A 26,944-nucleotide genomic window follows, 5' to 3' on the forward strand; every position below is an offset into this window, starting at 1 on the left:
TAATTTGCAAGTTACATTAAAATCTATTTATATAATCAGCATTTGGTTCTGACTTGTCTTCAGCTGAGTATACTGTGTACTCCCCACAATCTGTAGGTTTCACCATTTTCACTGTAGCTGTTTCTGAGTCATGGACCAAAGCTGATTGTGTTACAGGATAAGCTGTTTGAAGTGTTAGCCATAGTAAGCCATGCTAAGCCATCATAAAACTATTACTGTTAGACATAATAAGATTATTAATATCAGGTTTTGTATCAGCTCCACTTACTGAATTTTAGGCACATAAAAAGGTAAGGAGAAAATGGATTTACATTTTTTTTTTTTGATGCTGTCTGTTTGAAATTATTTAATCCTACAAATGAATATTTTTTTATTATTTTTTTATTTTTTTATTATTATTATACTTTAAGTTCTAGGGTACATGTGCATAACGTGCAGGTTTGTTACATATGTATACTTGTGCCATGTTGCTGTGCTGCACCCATCAACTCGTCAGCACCCATCAACTCACCATTTACATCAGGTATAACTCCCAATGCAATCCCTCCCCCCTCCCCCTTCCCCATGATAGGCCCCGGTGTGTGATGTCCCCCTTCCCGAGTCCAAGTGATCTCATTGTTCAGTTCCCACCTATGAGTGAGAACATGCGGTGTTTGGTTTTCTGTTCTTGTGATAGTTTGCTAAGAATGATGGTTTCCAGCTGCATCCATGTCCCTACAAAGGACACAAACTCATCCTTTTTATGGCTGCATAGTATTCCATGGTGTATATGTGCCACATTTTCTTAATCCAGTCTGTCACTGATGGACATTTGGGTTGATTCCAAGTCTTTGCTATTGTGAATAGTGCCACAATAAACATACGTGTGCATGTGTCTTTATAGCAGCATGATTTATAATCCTTTGGGTATATACCCAGTAATGGGATGGCTGAGTCATATGGTACATCTAGTTCTAGATCCTTGAGGAATCGCCATACTGTTTTCCATAATGGTTGAACTAGTTTACAATCCCACCAACAGTGTAAAAGTGTTCCTATTTCTCCACATCCTCTCCAGCACCTGTTGTTTCCTGACTTTCTAATGATCGCCATTCTAACTGGTGTGAGATGGTATCTCATTGTGGTTTTGATTTGCATTTATCTGATGGCCAGTGATGATAAGCATTTTTTCATGTGTCTGTTGGCTGTATGAATGTCTTGAGAAATGTCTGTTCATATCCTTTGCCCACTTTTTGATGGGGTTGTTTTTTTCTTGTAAATTTGTTTGAGTTCTTTGTAAGTTCTGGATATTAGCCCTTTGTCAGAGAGTAGATTGCAAAAATTTTCTCCCATTCTGTAGGTTGCCTGTTCACTCTGACGGTAGTTTCTTTTGCTGTGCAGAAGCTTTTTAGTTTAATGAGATCCCATTTGTCAATTTTGGCTTTTGCTGCCGTTGCTTTTGGTGTTTTAGACATGAAGTCTTTGCCCATGCCTATGTCCTGAATGGTACTACCTAGGTTTTCCTCTAGGGTTTTTATGGTATTAGGTCTCACATTTAAGTCTCTAATCCATCTTGAATTAATTTTCATATAAGGAGTAAGGAAAGGATCCAGTTTCAGCTTTCTACTTATGGCTAGCCAATTTTCCCAGCACCATTTATTAAATAGGGAATCCTTTCCCCATTTCTTGTTTTTGTCAGGTTTGTCAAAGATCAGATGGCTGTAGATGTGTGGTATTAACAAATGAATATTTTAAAACCATATTTCCTATTTGTTTTTGTTTCTAAGTATTTGACTCAATGGAACCATGAAAAAGGGGAGCACTTTTATCTGAAAGGGACAAGTTACCATTTGATTTTTGACATTTTGCCTTTCAGTGAGAAAAAATATGTTAGTCTATACTGAGTAATACTCTTAAGAGTTACATGATGTTATAACTTTAATTTAGTTACAGAATATGAATAATTTATAGAAAGAAAAGTGAACAAAATATTTTATTCATTGTATCACTCTAAAATATGTTATTTTATAACAAAGAAAAATGATTGTTACCTTCTGGACAGAAGAGAAAATGGAGTAAAATATTTGAAGCATTGAACATACAAAAACATTATTATAAATATCAATATTTATGGGCTACTGTGAAGGCAGTTGTAAAAAAAAAACTTCCAATAAAAAGTTTGAAACAGACAAACATTTGAAAATATCTTAACAATTTAAATCATTGAAAATTCAAGTGTTTTTTCCCTTCTAAATTTTTACTTTATAAGGTAGCAAATGCAACATAAACAGGTATTCATGAGTATAATACATTTTACACACTCCCAATAGTCATAGAGACTCTTGCACTATTTTTCTGTAGGCATTCCTATTGTCTGTCTACTGCTATCAAGTGTAGGGTTAGAAGGCATTTTAACAAATGGATGACTGATTTAAAAACAACAACGACAACAACAACAAAGACATCTGTCATTAAGACAGGCCTCTGATAGTGGATGCTTGTTATTAAGAATCCAAAAGATTTTCTTAATGTTCTGTCCCGTAATTTTTGTTGTCATGGTCTGTGTTCCACACTGCCCTATGGCAATGTTATTCTTGCATTCCAATGCATTTTCTTAATTCGGCTGCAGTTTTTTCCAGTTGTTGAATGTTCCATTGCCACTGTCGTCTATTTGCCTGAAGCTTGTTCACCTGACAATGCAAACGCTTAAGAATTGCGTCATATCTCTTATGTTGTACCTATTGAAAGAAGAGCACACATCAACAGGGCTTGTGAAGTATAAATAGTAAGCAGCCATAAATAATATTTTGACTGCTCTAAAGAGGAAAGCACTTAATTAGAAACTATACACTATAAATAACTATGATAAAATAAACAGTAATTGTATAACTATTTATTCCACACTTATTACATGTTAGATACTGTGCTGAGAGCTTTCTGCATATAATTAAATTCTTATAACACCATATGATACGGGTATTATTATCCTCATTTTTGTGTGAAGAAACCAAAGATAAAAGAGTTCAAGTAATTTGACCAAAGTTTCATAGCTAGCAGGTGATAGAGTTTGGGAGTTGAGCTGAAGTGAAGTATCCATAATGGAATGTCTTCTTGTTAAGAGAGTTACCAGTGTTAAACTAAATTTGTCCTGGGGGACTCTACTTTGAGTCCCTATGTGAGGAACCACAACCTAACAGTATTTAAACTAACTGAAAGCCTAACTAGGAGTACATTTTTGTAACAATAGCTGAGACTCAGTCCACCACAGCAGCCAGCTTTGGTCAATCACAGGTGGTCCGCTGATCACACCATATTCAAATAAAACAGACATTGAGCTGTAACCAATCAAACTCTTTCTGCACCTCATTTCCATTTCCTGTCCATAAATGTTGCCTGCCCACTTTGTGAAGTGGAGCTCTCTGAACCTCTGCTGGTTCTGAGGGCTGCTGGTTCTCTCATCATTCTTCTATTAAGCTCTGTCAAATTTAATTTTATGAAATTTACATTTGTCTAAAGTTTTAAATTTATCAAATTTATTTAAAGTTTTTCTTTTAACATCAGTTAAGAAAAATGGTTCCATTTCCCATTTCCTGTATCCAGTGATTCACTGAAACATAGATCATTCGGTCTAAAAGATCCAGGAGATCATGTAGTCCATTTCCTTGCTATTAAATAAACCATCATTTATGCTGAGCCAGGCGAGGATACACTGGAAGGCAATGAAGCACAGTGGAAAGTGCTTCATTGGTCTTGGTGTTGGGCCACAAGAACACTCAATCTTTTTAAAAAACAGTTTTATGGAAATATAATTCACATACCATATAATTCATCCTTTAAAGTGTACAACTCAATGGCTTTTAGTATATTCACAGAGTTGTACAACTGTTACCGACCACAGGTTCTTGGGCTCTCATGTAATAGAAATTGACACGAGGCTGAGCAAGTTTCCCAAACAAGGCTTTTATTGGGGGCTTATGTTTGAACATAATGGAGACAGTGCAGGAGCAAGAGTTAGCTGGCTGGCTTTCCAAGGGCAGGTCTTTGTGGTGTTTTTAGGAAAGGTGACAGGAATGTGCATGGGGTATGGGAGTATCATTACAGTGCATGGTGGAGCGCAGAGTGTGCAGGCACAGTGAGAAATCATGCTAGCATGTACATTGCATGATCAAAATATGATGGATAAGCTCTTCCCTGGGTGAGGCTTTTAGTATTATAATGAGGCATGGGGTAAAGATCAGCCATTCTTCTGGTCTTGTGCACAGGCCTGCAATAAGGCTAACTCCCTTGAGTAAGGTTTACAGTGGGATGCTGCTTACCTCTGTTTCAAGAGGTATCTTGTGGTCAGCAGGCCAATGGATGGGGTTCTGCAAGGTCTGGTAATGGGTGGGTATGGAAAAAATGTATTAGTAGGGGTGGGGGCCAAATCATGGTGAGGGCTAAATTCCATTCCTACTCTGTTTCACAACTATAATCACAATCAATTTTAAAACATGTTCATCAACTGGTACCCATCAGCAGTCATTCCCTATTGAGTTGGTTCCACTTTCTGGCTATTATAAATAATACTGCCATGAACACTTGTCTGCAAGATTTTGTGTGAATATATGTTTTCACTTCTCAGGTATACAGTGAGGAGTAGAATTACTGGATCATATGGTAAGTCCATGTTTAACCATTTCAGGAACTGCCAAGCTGTTTTTCAAAACGACTGTATAATTTTACATTCCAGTGTAACTTTACACACCAGTAATGTGTGAAGGTTCCAATTTCTTCACATCCTTGAAAATACTTATTATCTATGTTTTTGGTCATGGCCATCGTTAAAATAAAAACTTCAGCCAAATTAAATTTAAAGAGTTTAATTGAGCAATGAATGATTCACAAATTGGGCACTCCCCAGAATCAGAGCAGATTCAGAGACTCCAGGGGTGCCTCGGGGTCAGAAGAAATGTATAGACAAAAAAAGTAAAGTGAGGTACAGGAATTGGAAGTGAGGTACAGAAACAGCAGGATTGGCTACAGCTCTGCGTTTGCCTTATTTGAACACAGTTTGAACACTCAGCAGTCTAGGAGTGGCTGAAGTATGGCCGCTGGGATTGTCCAACACTCAGCTGTTGTTACAGACACATACTCGTAAGTTGGGTTTTCAATCTTGTCTAAGAAGTATGGAGTTCTTCTCAGGCCATATTTAGTTTGCTTTAACACCATGCTCGTGGATGTGAAGTGGCATCTCATTATAGCAAAACATCTACTTTTAAATGGACTGATAAAATGATAGAATAATAGGGCTGGACAAGTTATCTATTCACAGGTAGTATGTGCAGTATTCCATTATATAAACATACCACAATTTATTTTTCCATTCTCCTTTCTAGGGATATTTGTGATGTTTCTATTTAGAGGCTTTTGTCAATAAAGCTACTATAAGAATGCATATACAAGTTTTACAAGTTTTTTAAGGCACATTTTTTTCATTTTTCTTGAGTAAACACCTAGGTGGAGAATTGTTTGTACAGTAGGTATATGCTAACTTTTTAGGAAACTCTCAAACTGTTTTTCCAAAGCAGTTGCACTATCTTATAATCTCCCCAGCAGTGCATGATCTTGACTGTTGTTTCATATCCTTAGCAACATTTGGTATTAATATTCATTGGAACTTTAATCATTCTAGGGGTAAAAACGTGTGAATAGTATCTCATTGTGGTTTTGATTTGTTTCCTTGGTGTTAAGGGTGTTATACATCTTGGTCATACTATGTCTTCCTCTGTTAAGTTCTGTTCAAATCTTTAGCCCATTTAAAAAAAAATGACTGTATGACTTTATTATTGGCTGATAGAAATTCTTTCTTTATACGTCCTGGATACAAGTCCTTTGTGCATATACATGTGTTGTAAATATTTTTACTTTTGTGATTTTCTCATTTTCTTTTGTTGTTGTTGTTGAAGTGGGGAGGTCTCACTTTGTTGCTGAGGCTGTACTGCAGTGGCATGATCACAGATCACTACAGCCTCGACCTCCTGGACTCAAGTGATCCTCCCACCTCAGCCTCCTGAGTAGCTAGGACCACAGGGGTGCGCCATCACACCTAATTTTTTATTTGTACAGACAAGATCTTACTGTATTACCCAGGCTGGTCTTCAACTCCTGGGCTCAAGACATTCTCCTGCCTCAGCCTCCCAAAGTGCTGGGATTATAGGCATGAGCCACTGTGCCCAGCCCTTTTCATTTTCTTAATGGTGTCTTTCAAAGAGTAAAAGTTTCAAAGTTTGAGGTCTAACATATCAATATTTTTCACTTATGGTTAGCGAAGTTTGTGTACCAAGAAATCTTTGCTAACCCAACATAATGAAGATATCCTCCTATAGTTTCTTCTGGAAGGTTTAGAGTTTTAACTTTCACATTGAGATCTATGATCCATTTCAGATGAATTTTTGTGTTTGTTGTGAGGTGGAGATACAGGTTCATTGTTTCCTCACCGATATCCAGTTGTTTTATCACCACTTGTTGATAAGACTTTCCTTTCTTCATTGAATTGCCTTGAAAACTTTGTCAAATTGACAAAATAGGATTAATTTCTGAACTCCATTCTGTTCCATTGGTCTATTTATTCTTTTACCAATACTACAGTTACTTGATAAGTATAGCTTTTTAATAAATCTTAACATCAGGTAGATTAGGTCCTACAAATTTATTCTTCTTTTATAAGGTTGTTTTGGCTACTAGATCCTTTGCATTTTCACGTAAATTTTAAAATTAGCTTATCAATTCCTGGAAAAAATACTTAGTGGGATTTTTATAGAACAATGTTGAACCTATACATCATTCAAAGGGAAAGTTGACACTAATAATATTGTGTTTTCTAAACTATGAACATAGAATATCATTCCATTTATTTAGTATCTTTAATTTCTCAGCAATTTTTATTGTAGTTTTGCACATTTTTTCACAAAATTCATTAGCAAGTATTTTATGTCATTTAGTGTTAATGAATAAAGTTTTGTTTTATTCATTTTACTTCCTCGTTGTTTATTGCTACTACACAGAAACTACATAAACATGTAACTGATTTTTGTATTTTGACCTTTTATGCTATGAGCTTTCTAAATTCACTTACTGGTTCTATTAGTCTTTTCTATTCCTTAAGATTTTCTACATAAACAATTATGCTATCTGTGAATAATGACAGTTTTACTTTTTTCTTTCCAATCTTTATGCCTTGTATTTATTTTTTTCTTATAACATTGATTAGGACTTCCAGAATAATGATGCATAAAGGAGGTGATACCAGACATCTTTGCCTTGTTCCCAATCTTAGGGGAGAAAGCATCCAACATTTCACCAGTAAGTATGATATGTTGTTAGCTATAAGGTTGTTTTTTAAAAATAAATTCCCTTTATCAAGTTGACGAAGTTTCCTTCTATTCTTAATTTGCTGAGATGTTACTCTCAGAAAATTTGTTACCCTCTGAAAATTTGTTGAGAGTGTTGAATTTTGTCTAATGCTGTTTCTGAAACTATTAAGTTGGTTACATCTTTTTTACTTCTGTCATTTTGTCACTACAGTAAATTACATCATTTGATTTTTGAAAGTTGAACCAGCCTTGTATTCTTAGGATAATCCCGCTTGGTTGTAATGTACTAGACTTTTGCTATATTGCTAAATTTAATTTGCAAGTATTTTGTTAGAGACTTGCATCTATACTCATGAGGGACATTGGTCTGTGATTTCTTTTCTGATAGGATTCCTGCTGATTTTTTTTCTTTTTGTATCAGGGTTATGTTCACCTCCTAAAATGAGTTGGGAGGAGTTTCCCCTTCTATTTTCTGAAATAGTCTGTTTAGATTGGGCATTATTTTTTCCTTAAATATATGATTAGAATTCACTAATGAAAATGTGTCCGTTGGAGTCTTATTTATGGGAAGAGTTTTTAATTATGAATTCAATTTCATTGATTCCTACCTACACCATTCATAAAGCTTAATTTGAAATAGATCATAAGGTTAAACATGGATGCAATTTCCTCTTGTGTTATAGTATGTTTTTTTTTTTTCCAAGGAATTTGTCTGTTTGTCTAATTGGCATAAAGTTTTTCATAATAGGCCTGCATCACCCTTTTAAGTCTACAGAACCTGGAGTAATGTCCCTACTAATCTCTCTCTTTTCTTGATCAGTATTGCTATGGGTTTCTCAATTTTATTACTCTTTTCAACTTTTGACTTTATTGATTTTTTTCTCATTTTTCTATTTCATTGATTTCTGTTATTTATCATTTAATTCCTTCTATTCACTTTTTGCTGAATTTATTTTTCTAGTCTGTGATGGTAGAAGCTTAGATAGTTGATTTCAAATCTTTTTCTCTTTTCTATTATAGGCATTAAAAACTTAATTTTCCTGTAAACACTGCTTTAGCTTCACCCCATAATTTTCCATATGTTGTGTTTTCATTATCCTTCAATTTCAAATATATTCTAATTTTTCTCGTGATTTCTTCTTTGACTCATGGGTTATTTAGAAGTATAATGCTCAATTTCCAAAAGCTTATGTATTTTCTAGCTATCTCACTGTTATTGATTTCTAATGGAATTCTGCTGTGATAATAGAATTTCAACTTTGAAATATATAATCTAGTATATTGTGTGTCTTGGTGAATGTTTCATGTACACTTAAAGCGTAATCAGTAGTTGTTATGTGCAGCACTTTATAAATGTTAATTAAGTTGATGGATAAGTTCTTCACATCTTCTATATGTTTACTGATATTCTGTATTGTACTATCAATTACTCAAAAAAGTTAAGATCTCTGATATGACTATAGATGTCTCTTTTTTTCCTTTGGTTCTGTTTGTTTTGCTCATGTATTTTGAAGCTCCATTATGTAAATATACATGGAGAATTGTTATTCCTTCTTGGTGAATTGACTGACCCTGTTTAACTTGGTTAGTAGTTCTTATCTTGAAATCTACTTGATATTAACACAGTTACACCAACTTTTTAAAGACTGGTGTATTCATAGTTTATCTTTTTCCTTTTTTTAACTTTCAAACTAAGTGTGGCTTTATATTAGAAGTGCATCTCTTGTGAAGAGGTTATGCTTGCCACTTGATTTTATTCAGTCTAATAATTTTCCCCCTTTTAATTGGAATGCTTAGTTCATTTACATTTAATGTAACTAATGATATTTTGGGGTTAAAATCTACCATCATAATGTTTGTCATCTATTAATCCCTTTTGTCCTTTTACTTTCTTCATTTTCTGTCTTCTTCTGGGTTGAGTATTTTTTGTTGTTCCATTTTATTTCTTCCTTTGTCCTTCTAGCTATGCCTATACCTTTATGTATTTTTTTAAGTTGCTCTAGGAATTTTAATATATTCTCTTAACTTATCACAATCTGTCTTCAATTAACATATCAGTACATGTAAAAATATAAGAACCTTACAACAAAAGGCTATTCTTGATATATATCTTACTCTACATCTTATAAAACCCAAAATCCATTATTGTTTTGTATTTAAAGTGTCAAATGACTTTTGAATTACTCAAAAGAAAAAAAGACTCATCTCTTTATGTATATATTTTCCATTTCTAGTCCTTCCCAGTATCATTTCCTTTCAGCTTTAAAAACTTCCTTTAGGCTGGGCATAGTGGCTCATGCCTTAATCCCAGCACTTTGGGAGGCTGAGGTGGGCAGACCACCTGAAGTCAGGAGTGCGAGACCAGCCTGGTCAGCATGGCGAAACCCCATCTCTACTAAAAATACAAAAAATTAGCAGGGCATGGTAGTGCATGCCTATAGTCCCAGATACTGGGGAGGCTGAGGCAGGAGAATTGCTGGAGCCCGGGAGGCAGAGGCTACAGTGAGCTGAGATTGTGCCACTGCACTCCAGTCTGGGCAGCGGCAAGACTCCAACTCTAAAAATAAAACAAAACAAAACTTTCTTTAGCATTTTTTATAGTGCAAGTCTATTGGAAACAAAGTCCACCAACTGTTGTTTATCAATACATTTTAAAAATTCAACTTATTTTTTCAGTATTAAGATTTCCATTTGGTTGTTTTATGTGATTAAAATCCTCTCTCTTTACCCACAATATCAATCATTATACACTTCCTTTAATTATAAAATGAAAAGGATGTTTGTATATCCACTATAAACATCCTGTAGAATGTGTAACATACTTACAGTTTTCTAGTCCTTGTCTAACAACTTCTGAGTCAACTGTCGCTATTTTTATTGGTTGATTCTACTTTTAGCTATGGATAATATTTTTCTTTTTCTTTCTTTCTTTTTTTTTTGAGATGGAGTTTCACTGTTGTTGCCCAGGCTGGAGTGCAATGGCACCATCTCAGCTCACTGCAACCTCCGCCTCCCAGGTTCAAGCAATTCTCCAGCCTCAGCCTCCTGAATAGCTGGGATTACAGGCCCCCACCACCACGCCCGGCTAATTTTTGTATTTTTAGTAGAGACGGGGTTTCAACACGTTGGCCAGGCTGGTCTCAAACTCCTGACCTCCAGTGATCTGCCCACCTTGGACTCCCAAAGTGCTGGGTTTACAGGCATGAGCCACCATGCCCGGCCAATATTTTTCTTTTTCCTCACATTGAGTAATGTTTTATTACTAACCATTGTGCACATGTTGAAAACTCTGAATTTTATTACTTTCCTCTGAAAAGTGTTTTGTTCTGTCAGTTAAATTACTGGTGGATCATCTTGAACTCTTGACACTTTGTTTTATACTTTAAGTTAGAGTATATCTATTTCAATTTTGTCCTTAGATCTAGGTCTTGCCTTTAGTCCAGCTTTGTTTTAGTTCTTAGTTATAGATGTGGTCTTTACTCCTAAAGTTTGGCAGTTGTGGGAATTGGGCAGCTGCTATAGTGGACAGATGTTGAAATCTCTACTCAGCTTATAAGCATTCTAATTGTTTCCCAGCTGTGCTCCTTGGAATTTTATCCCTCGTGTGTGCATTTAAGTTACAGCCAAGTTTTTGAGGGGACCTAATATGCAAATTTGGGGTTTCCAATAAGGAAAAATTCAACATTTACTCATCCAACCTCATGAAGGAGTAAGAATCCATAAAACAGTATAAAATTATTTCAACTATAAGATATTATTACTATTAGTTGTGTTCATAGTTATTAAGAGAACGTATTATGTAACAGAAAGAGCACAGATTTTATCTCATGACCCAGTAATTCTACTTCTTGGTGCAAAGGGTTTGTTTATTATGTTTCCTACAACATTACTTTTAATATTGAAAAAACTGGAAACCACTTATATGTTCACCAGTTGTAGCATGGCTAAATAAATTAAGGTATGGCCAAACTGTGGGATATTTTGCAGCAGTTAAAAATAATTAGCAGGCCAATTTGCACCAATATGAAAAATCTACAAGACAGATTGTTGAATAAGTAAATTAGTTGCAAAATGATACATATACTACATTTACATAATATTCTTCCACCCACAGGGGTTTGTGTTTGTGTGTACCATTAATAAGCGGTGAGAGTAATGAGAGAGAACAACATGCTAGAAGGTGGTATAAAAGGAACTATAGCCTTTCTTCTAACATTTTAATCCTTTTTAAGGAGAATGTATTCCTAGAAACAAAAGCTATATTTAAAAAAGAAGTGGGAAAATAGAGTCCAACAGGTTTGGATTCATATCCTACTTTGTCATTTATCATTAGCTATATAACCTTGTGCAAGTTATTTAAATTTTCTAAAATTTTGTAAGACATGTTATTATGGGGAATTTAAATAGGATAGCCTATGTAAAGTGCTTCAAAAATACCAGGCATTCAATAAATAATAACAGATTTAATAACATTGGACATTTCTTCTTATACTTTCTACAAAAGAGAATAATTAGTTGCTATCTTATCTTTGTATCTACCTGAATAATTCTTACTATGCCTTCAGATCAGCTTTTTTCCCTTTGCTTCTCTGGGTTTTTCTTTTTCCTTTGTTGAGACAGGGTCTTGCTCTGTTGCCTGGGCTGGGGTGTAGTGACATGATGTCAGCTCATTGCAACCTCTTCCTCCCAGTCTCAAGCAATCCTCCCACCTCAGCCTCCTGCGTAGCTGGAAATACAGGCACACACCACTGTGCCTAGCTAATTTTTGTATTTTTAGTACAGACAGTGTTTTGCCATGTTGTCCAGGCTGGTATCAAACTCTTGGGCTCAAGTGATCCACCCACCTTGGCCTCCCAAAGTGCTGGGATTACAGGTATGAGCCACTGTGCCCAGGCTCTGGGTTTTTCTCATAGGACTGGCTTTCTAGTTGTGTAATCATTTCTGTTGCTGACCTCAATAAATGAATACATTTGTTAATTATATAGCTGTGTATTACATCATACTAAATTAAACATGCTTTGTTCATCACCCTTAGCAGCTCTGAAAGTGTACACAATTTTCCCCTATTCTTTTAAATTTCAAACTCACGCTGTACAAAATTTAGGCAAGAGTAAGCCATCAGTGCTTTACACAATGTCTGTTATCCCAAAGCATTGCTTGCAGCATTCATCATTTGCTAAAAACTTCTCAACTGCTCCAGTATCCTTTGTATGAAAACTCTTGGATTTGGAAATAACACTTTTTTTTTTAACCTTGAACTAGAAACCACTGATTGTTGCTTAAATGTGTTATATTTGAAGCTTTGTGTTTGCATGCCTTGTATTTTGCTTCCCCAATTTTTTTTTGTCAATGACTCATAGCTTATCTTTTTTCTCCACTCTATCTTTAGTTCCTTTCTTCCAAAATATATGAAGACAGACAATAGACATTGGGGGGGAAGGACATTTTGGGAATAAATATTTGAAAAGGCTTTTTTCATTCAGATATGGCCTAAAAATACTGAAAGCATTTATTTGACAGGAAAACATTGATATTCAAAAACCATTTTTTATTCTTATGAACCAAAAAATGTAAAAGTAAGATTAATATGAGAACTAAAATATGTAAAGCACAATATTTAAAAGAATTAGAACAAAACAATGCTGTACTCCAGGCAAAAGATGATTCTTGAACTGTAACAAGGCCATGGATAAAGATATTCAGAAGGGATAGAAAAAAGACTCCAAAAAAGAAATAATAAAAATCTTTTGGTATGAATTCATCTTCTTTAAAAACTGGTTGTTTTGAGAAGGTTACTCATATTAATGATCAATTCTCATCATGGAATAAATAAAATTATTGACACAAATGCAACATTTTAGACAATGGTCTGACTATATTTGTCCTTCGGTTTCATAATTTGTTGTGGAGAATCTTTAAGTTCTTAAATTTTCATTTTTTAAACTGAATTGGGGACAACTTTTAAATGAATTAGAAGTAATAGAATTAAAATGAAAAAGTTCAAAAGAATCTTAACAGAGATGTCCCTATTATGAAAACTTAAAAAGTTTATTAAATTTCATGACAAGAAGTTTTATGATGGAAACATCAAAAAACAGAAGGCTTAACCTCAGTAACATTTCCTCTAAATCTAACATTAGTGACCACTTACATCATCCTTTACCAATTTATACTACTGCTGGCAAGATGAAGTTGATATACTTCAGTTACCTATTCTTCCTGATAAGTAGAACTAAAAGCCCTGGACATTGTATATTAAACAAACATCAGAAGCTCCTGAAAGTTGGAGAGAAGAAGGCAAACTGTCTAGGGAACATCAAGACCCAAGTAATATCATGGGCTTTCTTTTTTCCTCATATATCCCAGAGAGGATTCTGGAGAAGATAGCAATCTGGAAATGCCAAGAAGTACAGACAAAAAGCCCTAAGAAAAATTTGCTCCATCTAGTCAAAAGATAAGGAAAATAGCGGCTTAGTGAGACAGAAAACTTGTAGGCAGTAACTGTTTTACTAAAGTCAAACACCACAGAAAAAACTATGGCCCCTCCAACACTCATGCCAGCAACAGCTGGGTGGAAAGCCTAAACTTCTACCATTGCAAGGCTTTAATGAAGTGCCTAATCCCCCTGCTGGTGCACTCTCAGAGAAAGCTAACTAAAGAGCCAGGAGTTTTAACTGTGGAGTCAGGAGTTTTAATCCTCTCTAAGCAGCAAGAAACCATACACTGTGGTGTCGCTGGAGCCCATTTGAGGATCCTGGACTTCTCTGCCCATCAAGGTGTAATATTCTTCTCCTCCCTGATGTAATATCAAAGGAGGTCTAGTAGAGAGTCAGGACTTTCACCAGTACTCAGTAGTAACCAGGCCATGTCCTCGCAGTGTCCCTGGAGGCCATGTTAGGAGTAGTAGCAAGGATTCCTTTTCCCTCCAACCCAGAATGATATCAGCAGAGGCCTACAGAATAGCCTCTCCCGCTTCCATGGGAAACAATGGAGTCAGTGGAGACTGGTAGCAGAATCTAGACCCCAGTGGCCACCTGGAAATAGTGAAGATCCAGAATCTTAAAGCATAATACCCAACATGTCCATATTTCAATAAAAAATGGCTCGTAACACCAAAAAATAAGATCTCAAACTGAGCAAGAAACCACAACCAACATTCACCACACCAACATAACACAGAAGTTAAAATTATATGACAAGCATTTTAAAGCCTCTGTCATACAAATGCTTCAATAAACAATTACAAACATGCCTGGAAAAAATGTAAGAAATAGAAAGTCTGAGCAAAGGAATATAAGATATAAGAAAGACTCAAATGGAAATTTAAGAACTAAAAGCACAATAACCAAAGTGAAGAGTTCAGTGGAATTTAAGAGTGGATGGGAGAACAGAAAAACTAATCAGTGAACTGAAAAACAGAAAGCTAAAGTTACTCAATCTGAACAAAAGGGAGAAAACAGATTGAAAATAGAAATAAATAGAACCTCAGGGGCTTATGAGACTATAACAAAAGATGTCATATCTTTTGTTATGGAAGGAGAGGAGAAAGAAGGCACAGATTCAAGTAACTGATGGCTGAAAAATCCTAAATTTGGCAAAAGATATAAAACTACAGAATTGAGAAGCTGAGAGAACTCAAAAAAGGATAAATGCAAAGAAATCCACGCAAAAACATGTCATAGTAAAACTTCTGAAAACAGAAAAATGTTTTTTCCCCAATCCTGCTCATTCTGCAGACAGAAAAATCTTGAAGACACCAAGAAAGAAATACCTTACATATATAGGAAAACCAATTTGAATTACAGCAGATTTCGCACCAGAAATCACAGAGGCCAGAAGGAAGTGACATAACATTTTTCAACTGTGGAAAGAACTGTCAACCCAGAATTCTGTATCCAGCAAAAATAACCTTTAGGAATGAAGGAGAAATCAAGACATTCTTCCATGAAAAAAATAAAAGAATGTGTCACCAGCAGAGCTATCCTAAAAGAATGATTTTAGAAGTTGTATACAAAAAGGAAATGAAAGAAGAAGAAATCATAGAATGTCAGGAAGAAAGAACATAATAAAGCAAAAATATGAGTAAATACAATAGAGAGATAAAGAGGTCATAGCTAAAAAGTACAAGATTATTTGTGAGGTGATGAAAATTTCTAAATTTAACTTTGGTGAATGTTGCACATATCTGATTATATAAGAGGTCTCTGAATTATATGCTTTAAATGGTAAATTGGACACAGATCTGTGCCAACTAGCACTCTGCTCCTGAGCCAACACCACCACCAGTGAGACCAAACACACAGCCATCAGCAGGGGCCCCCTATCTCCCCGCAGCTACACTGTCTCTGCCACTGTAGTGAATGCCTGCAGGGAGGCAAGCACCCCAGGACTCATGAGCACTCTGCTGCAGCTGATGAGTTGCACCCCACTGCACTGCTACTACTGCTGCTGCTGGCATGCACAAACAAGAATGGATCCTGCTATCACTGCACTACTGACCACTTTGGCTGACATAACCCATCCGAGTATAGTGACCAGCAGTCTGGGAGCACCTTGGCACCCCCAGCACAGTGGATTCCTAACCTCGAGGGGCCAGAGAACAAAACTGGGGCCTGATAAAAGTCCTCTAGAGTTACAGCACACAGTCCAGGAGTTGGGAGCAGAGTGTTGGCCCTTCAAATCTTCCAGAAATGAAGCTAGTCAGATGAATCCACCTAATATAACAATCAAACCCTCAAGATCATCAAATAGGATAAAAGAAAAAAAAAACCATCCAAAGGTCAGCAGCTCAAAGATTGAAGGAGCATAAGCCCATAAAGATGAGGAAGAACCAGCACAAAACCCTGATAACCCCAAAAGCCAAAGTGCCTTCTTTCTTCCAAATGACCACATCACGTCCCCAGCAATGATTCTGAACTGGGCTGAAATGGCTTAAATGACAGAAATAGAATTCAGAGTATGGGAAGGAAGGTCATTAAGCTACAGAAGTATGTTAAAACCCAGTCCAAGGAAGCCAAGAATCATGATAAAACAATACAGGAGCTGACAGACAAAATAGCCAGTATAGAAAAGAACCTAAGTGACCTGATAGAGCTGAAAAACACACTACAAGAATTTCATAATGCTATCACAAATATTAATAGCAGAATAGACCAAACAGAAGAAGGAATCTCTGAGATTGAAGACTGGCTTTCTAAAATAAGACAGTCAGACAAGAATAAAGAAAAAAATAATGAAAAGGAAAGAACAAAACCTCTGAGAAATATTTAATTATGTAAAGAGACCAAGTCTATGACTCATTAGAGTCCTTGAAAGAGATGAGGAGAATGGAACCAATTTGGAAAACATATTTCAGGATATCATTTATGAGAACTTCCCCAACCTACCTAGAGAGGCTGACATTCAAATTCAGGAAGTGCAGAGATCCCCAGTAAGACGCTTCACAAGAAGATCATCCCCAAGACACATAATTTTCAGATTCTCCAAGGTTGAAATGAAAGGGAAAAATGTTATAGACAGCTAGTGAGAAAGGTCAGATCACCTACAAAGGGATACCCATCAGACTAACAGTGGACCTCTCAGCAGAAACCCTACAAGCAGAAGAGACTGGGGACCAATATTCAAAACTTTTACAGAAAAGAAATTCCAACCCAGAATTTCATATCCAGCCAAACTAAGCTTTATAAGCAAAGGAGAAATAAGATCCTTTTCAGATAAGCAAATGCTGAGGGAGTTCATTACCACAAGACCTCCCTTACAAGAGCTCCTGAGGAAAGCACTAAATATGGAAATGAAACACCAGAGTCAGCCACCACAAAAACACACTGAAGTACACAGACTAGTTACACTATAAGGCAACCACATAAACAAGTCTGCAAAATAACCAGTTACCATCATGATGACAGGATCAAATCTACACATATCAATACTAACCTTGAATGTAAATGGGCTAAATGCCCCAGTTAAAAGGGACAGAGTGGCAAGCTGGATAAAGAACTAAGATCCATTGGTATGCTGTCTTCAAGAGACCCATCTCACATGCAGTGACACACATAGACTCAAAATAAAGGGATAGAGGAAAATCCACTAAGCAAATGGAAAAACAGAAAAAAAAAATCAGGTGTTGCAATCCTAGTTTCACACAAAACAGACTTTAAAACAGCAAAGATTTAAAAAGACAAAGAAAGGCATTACATAATGGTAAAGGATTCAATTCAACAATAAGACCTAACTATCCTAAATATATACGCACCCAACACAGGAGCACCCAGATTCATAAAGTAAGTTCTTAGAGACCTTCAAAGAGACTTAGACTCCCACACAATAATGGTGGGAGATTCTAACACCCCACTGAAAATACTAGACAGATCATCAAGAGAGAAAATAAATAAAGATATTCAGGACCTGAACTCAACATGGGATCAAAAGAATCTGACAGACATCTACAGAACTCTCCATTCCAAAACAGCAGAATATACATTATTCTCATCGCCACATGGCACATATTCTAAAATCAATCACATAATCAGAAATAAAACATTCCACAGCAAATGCGAAATAACTGAATTCATAACAATCTCTTGGACTACAGCACAATCAAATTAGAAATGAAGACTAAGAAATTCACCCAAAACCATACAATTACATGGAAATTGAAAATTGAATAACCTGCTCCTGAATGATTTTTGAGTAAATTATGAAATTAAGGCAGAAATCAAGAAGTTATTTGAAACTAATGAGAACAAAGATACCAGAATCTCTGGGACACAGCTAAGGGCAGTATTAAGAGGGAAATTTATAGCATTAAATGCCCACATCAAAAAGTTAGAAAGATCTCAATTTAACAACCTAACATCATGACTAAAAGAACTAGAGAACCAAAAGCAAACCAAGCCCAAAGCTAGTAGAAGACAATAACCAAAATCAAAGCTGAAGGAGACTGAGACCAAAAAAACCCTTCAAAAAGATCAGTGAATCTAAGAGCTGGCTTTTTGAAAAAATTAATAAAACAGATAAACTCTTAGCTAGACTAATAAAGAAGAAAATAGAGAAGATCAAAATAAACCTAATCAGAAATGAGAAGGTGGATATTACCACTGACCCCACAGAAATACAAATAACCATAAGAGAATATTGTGAACACCCCTATACACATAAATGAGGAAATCTAGAAGAAATGGCTAAATTCCTAGACACATACACCCTCCCAAGACTGAACCAGGAAGAAATCGAATCCCTGAACAGACCAATAACAAGCTCTGTAATTAATTCAGTAATAAATAGCCTACTAACTGAAAAAAGCCCAGTACCAGATGGGTTCACAGCCGAATTCTACCAGATGTACAAAGAAGAGCTGGTACTATTCCTGCCAAAACTTCCCAAAAATTGAGGAGGAGGGACTCCTCCCTAACTCATTCTATGAGGCCAAAATCATCCTGATACCAAAACCTGAAAGAGACATAACAAAAAGGAAACTTCAGTCCAACATCCTTGATGAACATTGATGCAAAAATCCTCAACAAAATACTGTCAAACTGAATCCAGAAGCACATCAAAAAGCTTGTCCATCACCATCAAGTAGGCGTTATACCTGGGATGCAAGTTTGGTTAAATATATGCAAATCAATAAATATGATTCATCATATAAACAGAACTGAAGACAAACACAACATGAATTATCTCAATAGATGCAGAAAAGGCTGTCAATACAATTTAACAACCATTCATGTTAAAAACTCTCAATAAACTGAGTATTGAAGGAATATACCTGAAAATAATAAGAGCCATCTATGACAAATCTACAGCCAACATCATACTCCATGGGCAAAACCCAGAGGCATTCCTCTTGAAAACCAGCAAAAGACAAGGATCCCCTCTCTCACTACTCTTACTTGACATAGTATTCGAAGTCCTGGCCAGAGCAATCAGGCAAGAGAAAGAAATAAAACATATACAAACAAGAAGAGAGGAAGTCAAACTAGCCCTGTTTGCAGACGACATGATGCTATATCTAGAAAACCCAACAGTCCTGGCCCAAAAGCTTCTTAAGCTGATAAACAACTTCAGCAAAGTCTCAGGATACAAAATCAATATGCAAAAATCACTAGCACTTCTATATAACACCAATCAAGCTGAGAGCCAAATCCCATTCACAATTGCCCCCCACACACACCCCTAGGAATACAGCTAACGAGGGAGGTAAAAGATCTTTACAAGTAGAACTATAAAATACTCCTCAAATAAATCAGAGATGACAAACAAATGGAAAAACATTCCATGCTCATGGGTAGGAAGAATCAATATCATTAAAATGGCCATACTATCCAAAGCAATGTATAGATTTGATGCTATTCCTATTAAACTACCAATGACATTCTTCACATGGCTAGAAAAAACTATTTTTAAATTCCTATGGAACCAAAAGGGAGTCCAAATAGCCAAGGCAATTCTAAGCCAAAAGAACAAAGCTGGAGGCATCATGCTACCTGACTTCAAACTATAATACAGGACTACAGTAACCAAAACAGCATGGTACTGGTACAAAAACAGACACATAGACCAATGGAACAGAATAGATAACCCAGAAATAAGACCATGCATCTACTACTATCTGATCTTTGACAAAGCTGACAAAAACAAGCACTGAGGAAGACTCCTTATTCAACAAATGGTGCTGGGATTACTGGTTAGCCATGTGCAGAAGATTGAAGCTGTACCCCTCCCTTACACCATACACAAAAATTAACTCAAGATGGGTTAAAGGCTTAAATATGAAACCCAAACTATAAAAAATCCTAGAAGACAACCTAGGCAATACCATTCTGGACATAGGAATGGGCAAATATTTCATGATGAAGATGCCAAAAGCAATTGCAACAAAAGCAAAAGTTGACAAATGGGATCTAATTAAACTAAAGAGCTTCTGCATACCAAAATAAACTATCAACAGAGTAAACAGAAAACCTACACAATGAGAGAAAATTTTTGCAAACTATACATCTGACAAAGGTCTAATATCCAGCATTTATAAGAAGCTTAAACAAATTTACGAGAAAAAATCAAACAACCCCATTAAAAAGTGGGCAAAGGAAATAAACAGATGCTTTTCAAAAGAAGACATACATGTGGACAACAATCATATAAAAAAATGTTCAGCATCATGAATCATTAGGGAAATGTAAATCAAAACCACAATGAGATACCATCATCACTATTATCAAAAAGTAAAACAACAACAACAACAACAACAACAAAAAACCCATGCTAACAAGGTTGCAGAGAAAAAGAACACTAATACACTGTTGGTGGGACTGTAAATTAGTTCAACTATTGTGGAAGACAGTGTGGCAATTCCTCAGACTTAAAAACAGAATAACATTCAACCCAGCAATCCCATTACTGATTATATACCCAAAGGAATATAAATCATTCTATCAAAAAGACACATACATGTGTAAGTGCATTGCAGCAATATTCACAATAGCAAAGACATGGAATCAACCTAAATGCCCATCAATGGTAGTCTGGATAAAGAAAATGTGGTACATATACACCATGAAATACTATGCAGCCATAAAAAGGAATGAGATTATGTCCTTTGCAGGAACATGAATGGAGCTGGAGGCCACTATCCTAATGAATTAATACAGGAACAGAAAACCAAATACTGGATGTTCTCACTTATAAGTGGGACCTAATGATGAGAACACATGGACACATAGAGGGAAACAACACACACTGGAGCCTATCAGAAATAACATACACAGGAGGGTGAGAGGAAGGAAAGGATCAGGAAAAATAACTAATGGGTACTGGGCTTAATACCTGGGTATTGAAATAATCTGTACAACAGACTATGACAGAAATTTACCTATATAACAAACTTGCACATGTACCTCTGAACTTAAAAGTTAAATTAAGGCCGGGCACGGTGGCTCATGCCTGTAATCCCAGCACTTTGGGAGGCCGAGGTGGGCGGATCACGAGGTCAGGAGATCGAGACTATCCTGGCTAACATGGTGAAACCTCATCTCTACTAAAAATACAAAAAATTAGCGGGGTGTGGTGGTGGGTGCCTGTAGTCCCAGCTACTCGGGAGGCTGAGGCAGGGGAATGGCATGAATCCAGAAGGCAGAGCTTGCAGTGAGCGGAGATCACGCCACTGCACTCCAGCCAGGGTGATGGAGTGAGACTCTGTCTCAAAAAAAAAGTTAAATAATAATAAAAAAAATCTCTGAATAATTTGTTTTCATTTTTAAAACTTTGTTGCAGGATATCTGACAAAAATTGGTGAACTGTATGGTATGTGAATTTTAGTGAAGCTGTTTATAAAAATCAGAATAGTGGCTATTTGATAAAAAGGGTAGAAGAGAACTTTCTGGACATGCTGGGAAAGTTCTATATCTTGATCTAGGTAATACCAACATAAATATATGTACATATTAGTCCAAATAAATCAAGCTATCCATTTATAATTTGTGTACTTACTCTTATGACAATTATACCTCAATAAAATATGTTACTGTAAAAAAATTACAAGGTAATTTCACATTTCTTTCCAAAGTGCTTTTAGCAATTCACACTCACAAGAATACTGTATTAAAATTCCCATGCTCAACATCTTACCAACTGTAATACTGATAATCAGATGGGCTAAACATGGAACTTCACTGTGGTTTTAATTATCAGTCTCTTATTGTTAATGAGGATGGTCATATTTTTCTTTATTTCTGATATTCATGTTTCAGAAAAATGGTCTTTTTATACCATTTGCCCAATGTTTCACTGATTTGACATTTTCTTATCTCTTTCTTATCACATACATGTGTTATAATAATCTAGAATGGAGTCTTGTTCTTTCTCTTGTTATGGTGTATTCCCATAATCTGAAAATTTACGGCATAGTCAAAACTAAAGATATTTAACCACAGAATTTATGGAGTGTTTTTCTCTTTTAAAATAAATGCTTTTCTGACACAAATTGTTAAGTTTTTCTCCTATGTTGTACTCAATACTCAGAAGTGTGTATGTGTGTGTGTGTGTGTGTGTGTGTGTGTGTGCATGCTCATGTGTGTATTATCAGGTAGAAATCCAGTTTTATTTCAACATTTTTCTTTATTTTTCCATAAAGGTAATCTATTTTGTTTTTACCATTCATGCATGCATAATTTCTGGATTCTTTTTTCATTAATAATTTTTTTTCTGGCTGGGCGTGGTGGCTCACACCTGTAAAATCAGCACTTTGGGAGACTGAGGCAGGCAGATCACCTGAGGTCAGGAGTTTGGGACCAGCCTGGTCAACATGGTGAAACCCCATCTCTACTAAAAATACAAAAATTAGCCAGGCATGGTGGTACGTGCCTGTAATCCCAGTTACCTGGGAGGCTAAGACAGGAGAAAGGCTGGAACCTGGGAGGCCGAGGCTGCAGTGAGCTGAGATCACACCACCATACTCCAGTCTGGGCAACAGAGCAAGATCCCTTCTCAAAAATAAAGAAAATAATAATAATAATAATAATTTTTTTTTCTACTTTTATACCACTAATACACTGTCTTACTATTTATTGCTTTATAATGAACCTTAATGTCTACAAGGGCAAAAAAAAAACCATTATTTGTTTAGATTCCTAGTAAACTATAAGGTAAAATCATATTTTTTAATAGCGAATATGTAAAGATGAGGGTTTTTATCTTTAATTTCCTCAGATGCTTTGTATTGTGTCAAATTAGTCAAAAGCAAGTTGAATCATGCATACTTTTATTTTCCAAATTAATGTATTCAGGTGAAAATTATTTGCCCTTAATCGCATATTATTTTACATTTCTGTTCACCATTCATCTAAACAATAATGACTATAGAAGTCCACAGGCGGCACCACAACACATTAAGAATTTAATTTACTCTGACTTTCAATTTTGCATATTTTCAGTTTGTTTTTTTTTTTTAACTTGTCTCTTGATAACCGCGAATAGGAAGTCAGAGAGGTTTGGAAAGACAATTCTTTCCATTGTGTTTTATTCTATTCTGAGGAGTCCTTGATGTCTAAGAATGGGCAGCCTCTTTGACTACACAGCTGCTTTCTAGCCATTAATTGGGTATCATGTTCTTAGTGGAATGAGAACAACCTGGAAGAACCCTCGCCCAGATTTGAACAGGAGTGAATGCTTGCATTGTTTGAACACATTCACATATTTGAACATCTTTGAATGAGGGGGTTATCTCTAGTTATCTATTGATGATTTGTATTTACTAAATTTTATAGTTCTTATTCTTCAGCTGTTTTGAGTATTGAGAGTAAATTATGGAAATATGAATATAGTGTAAGTTTAAAAAATGGTCCCATAAAACATTGAAATCTAGATAATTAAGACTTACCTCTATTTCTTTTCTTAATTTTTCATGTGTCTTTTTTTCTTCCTCAAGAAAACAAGTTTTCTCAATGATAGATTCTTTTACAGTTAAAATTTTATCCTTTAACTTTGTAATGTCTTCCTGTATGTTGACAACATTTGAAATATAGAAGTCAAAAAAGGATGATCAATATAAATCCAATATTTCAGTGTTTCTCTAATTTAAGAAAACTAGCCAAATCAAAATTTAGTTTTGATAAATAGCATTAGAATATTACTTCTATAGGAATACAAAAATAAAGAACTGTTACTTAAAGAAAATGTAAAGAAACCTTACATTTGAAACAGAACTAAAAACCAAATGAAATAAGACAAAAAGGAAAGTGGTACTTATGGTGGCAATTGCCCAACAACAGTGTAAAAGACACTTTTTAATTCTCTAGCAAGAAATGATCAATATTTTAAGTTGGTGTCTTCTATCGTCTTTAAATAACAGAGAAATAGTAAGATGCTTAAGCTTCAATTATTAATTTAGATTGCTTGCATAACAGCGTTAAGTGTACTAAATTGATTTGAATTGGTCTGGATCCATTGGCATAGAAGCTAAGGCTTCAACATTTTTGTGAATTACATTTTCTACAACAATGGACAATGGATTATAGATTAATTCTTCACTGTGATTTTATCTGACCATGTATTTTTATAAATCCAGGGGATTTGTGGATGTTTCCTTTACGCATTTGAGCATCTAAGGTAGTTGTTATATAACACATGTACTTATTCCAAGTTTTTTTCAATTGTGACAATAGTTTCTGAATGTAATAGAACAGCTATGGGCATTTTATTAACTTCACAATAAATTTACCATTTAATGTATGTACTTGCAAAAAAGGAGTTATAGAAAAAATAGTTTTACTAAGTAATTTTCCACACCTGTACTTGTGTTATTCGGTTCCCTCCTGGATTTTGAAGATCTTGCATAAGTTCTTCTTTCATCGTCTTTAATTTTTTAACAAAATCTCGTTTTTCATGGAGTTCGGTCATAAATGACCATTTGCTTTCTACTTCTCCCAAACTATTTTTATGTGCTTTTATTTTTGCATAATATGCATTATATTTTATCATGTGTTCCTCAAAATCTTCTTGGGCTGTTTCTATGTCAAATTTAAGCTTTACATTTTCTGAATGTAAAGATTTGATTTGAGTTTCCAGGCTATCACAGTGAAGTTTGGTATTCTGTATGGCAGCATCTTGTTGATAAATTTGTCTTTCTGTTCCTTTAGTTTCTGCAGAGATAGCTGCTATTTGTTTTTCAAGCTCATGAAGTTCATTCTGTAATATATTTTAACATTATCATTATTTATTCAAAATTTTAAACATGAGAGGAAAATCAATGTTTTAATCCATATGAATATAGGAAAAATCACTCATAAAAATATATTTATCAGATATTAAAAATTGATGAATAAAAGGAAACATGCAATAAACACTATTTTATAATTTCAGAAGGGATCTCAGTTACATATTTTTTAATGTTCTATCTCATGTTTTATCTTGACATTTTATATATGTAAGATACTTTATAATAATTTTACTAATTTATTTACAGGCATCAGAAGTACACACTCAGGAAAGACAATATGATAAAAAATGATAAAGACCTGAGTTAACAATCAAAAGATCTAGGTTCTAACACCCTTATTGCTATTTACTAGTTTGTATGATCATGCATAACAAACTTTGTTACCCCATTCAAACTACACTTTTCTCCATTTGTAAAATGAGTATAAAGATATTTACTTTGCCTCCCTGGGACATTTTGCATTCCTAACTGCTGCCTTCTTTTTAAAGCCTAGTTTTCACACCACCAGTCTTTTCCGGTTCTCCTTAGAAATTTCTGAGAATTCCTTCTCAATCTCAACAGTTCCTTCAAATATAGGTCTTCATCATAATTTCCTCTTCTCACTCTCTATATGTGCTCCTTGGGTAATTTCATCCAAATTTACATATTCAGCTACATATCTGCTGATGATTCACAGAATGTAAGTAGCTGCTGAGTTCTACACCCAGCCGCCACTGGCCACCTCAAATTCACCATATCCAAAAATTGAATGAATCCTTTCTACAACACAGCCAATTACTCCTTGTATCAATTATCTGTTGCCAGAACTACAAAACCTCAGTAGCATACAATAATACATAAGTATATACTGCTGACATGACTAGGAGCAGCTGAGGTTGTCTAGGTAGTTCATAAGCCTGGGAGAAGCAAGGGTTGGCTAGGTGGTTCTGCTGATCTTGGTTGAATCTGCCCAAGTGTCTGGGGATTGGCTGATTGTAAGATGATTTAAATTGGCTTTAACTGGGCTGACAGGGGTGTCTTGGCTTTGCTTTATATGTATCTTCTCCTCCAATGGGCCAACCCAGGCATGTCATGATAATAGTAGATGCAGAAGAGTGAAATTCAGTTATGGAAGAGTTTTTTAAAGCTTTTGTTTGAGTCATATCTGATAACACCCCAGCTAGTCACATAATCAAACCCAGAGTCAAGGGGTGGAAGTGTGTCCATCCATTATGGGAAAGCATTATAATATATGGCAAAGGGTACGGATAGACTAAGGGATGAAAAATTGGGACCAAAAATGCAAATTATCATACTCCTATGTTACCCAACTTAGTTAATGGAAAGGTGAGAACCTCTGATTTTATAGCCAGTTGGTCAGAAGTATGGGTAGCCTGGGACTTGTGACTGGCACATGAAGCAGGGGCAGTCTTATGGGACTGAACCCTTTATCTTCTGGGAGCTGATGCTAATTCCAGATAGATACAGTAGTCCCTCCTTATCTAGGCGGAATATGTTTCAAGACCTCCGTGGATGCCTGAAACCATGGACAGTACTGAACTCTATATATACTATGTTTTTTTTTCCTATACATACATACCTATGATAAAGTTTAACATATAAATCAGGCACAATAAGATAATAACAACGGAATAATTATAATGCTATACTATAAGTTATGTGAATGTGGTCTCTCTCTCCTATCTTATTGTACTGTAAGATAGGAGAAGCTGCTGTCAAATGGCAGCAGCTTCTTTATTGGCAGACTTGGTCTCTCCTTAATTTTTATATTTTTCAGTCCAAACCTGTTTCTGAATCTGTGTGACCATCCCTTACTTAGTGTCACTTATTTCAGAAAATCCCTTGCTGAGGTCTTCATATAGACTTAGTGCCTTCTGGAGCAACACGTGGCCGTTATTTG

General features: G+C 35.5%; 1 protein-coding gene across 12 annotated transcripts in view; it reads right to left on the minus strand.

Moving 5' to 3' along the window:
- Positions 1 to 1,943: 1,943 nt before the first annotated feature.
- Positions 1,944 to 26,944, minus strand: part of CCDC122 (coiled-coil domain containing 122) — a 39,854-nt gene continuing 14,853 nt past the window's right edge. For 11 of the 12 annotated variants that reach the window (XM_077973607.1, XM_077973604.1, XM_028837133.2 and 8 more), the window contains 3 exons: positions 24,615 to 25,013; positions 23,707 to 23,823; positions 1,944 to 2,717 (listed from right to left, as the gene is read on the minus strand). In XM_077973607.1, coding sequence (XP_077829733.1) covers positions 2,568 to 2,717; positions 23,707 to 23,823; positions 24,615 to 24,806 — 459 coding nt within the window. In that variant the 5' untranslated portion in view covers positions 24,807 to 25,013 and the 3' untranslated portion in view covers positions 1,944 to 2,567. 12 annotated transcript variants of the gene reach the window in all.

This window comes from Macaca mulatta, chromosome 17 (assembly GCF_049350105.2).
Source record: "Macaca mulatta isolate MMU2019108-1 chromosome 17, T2T-MMU8v2.0, whole genome shotgun sequence".
In the NCBI taxonomy this organism is placed as follows: domain Eukaryota; kingdom Metazoa; phylum Chordata; class Mammalia; order Primates; family Cercopithecidae; genus Macaca; species Macaca mulatta.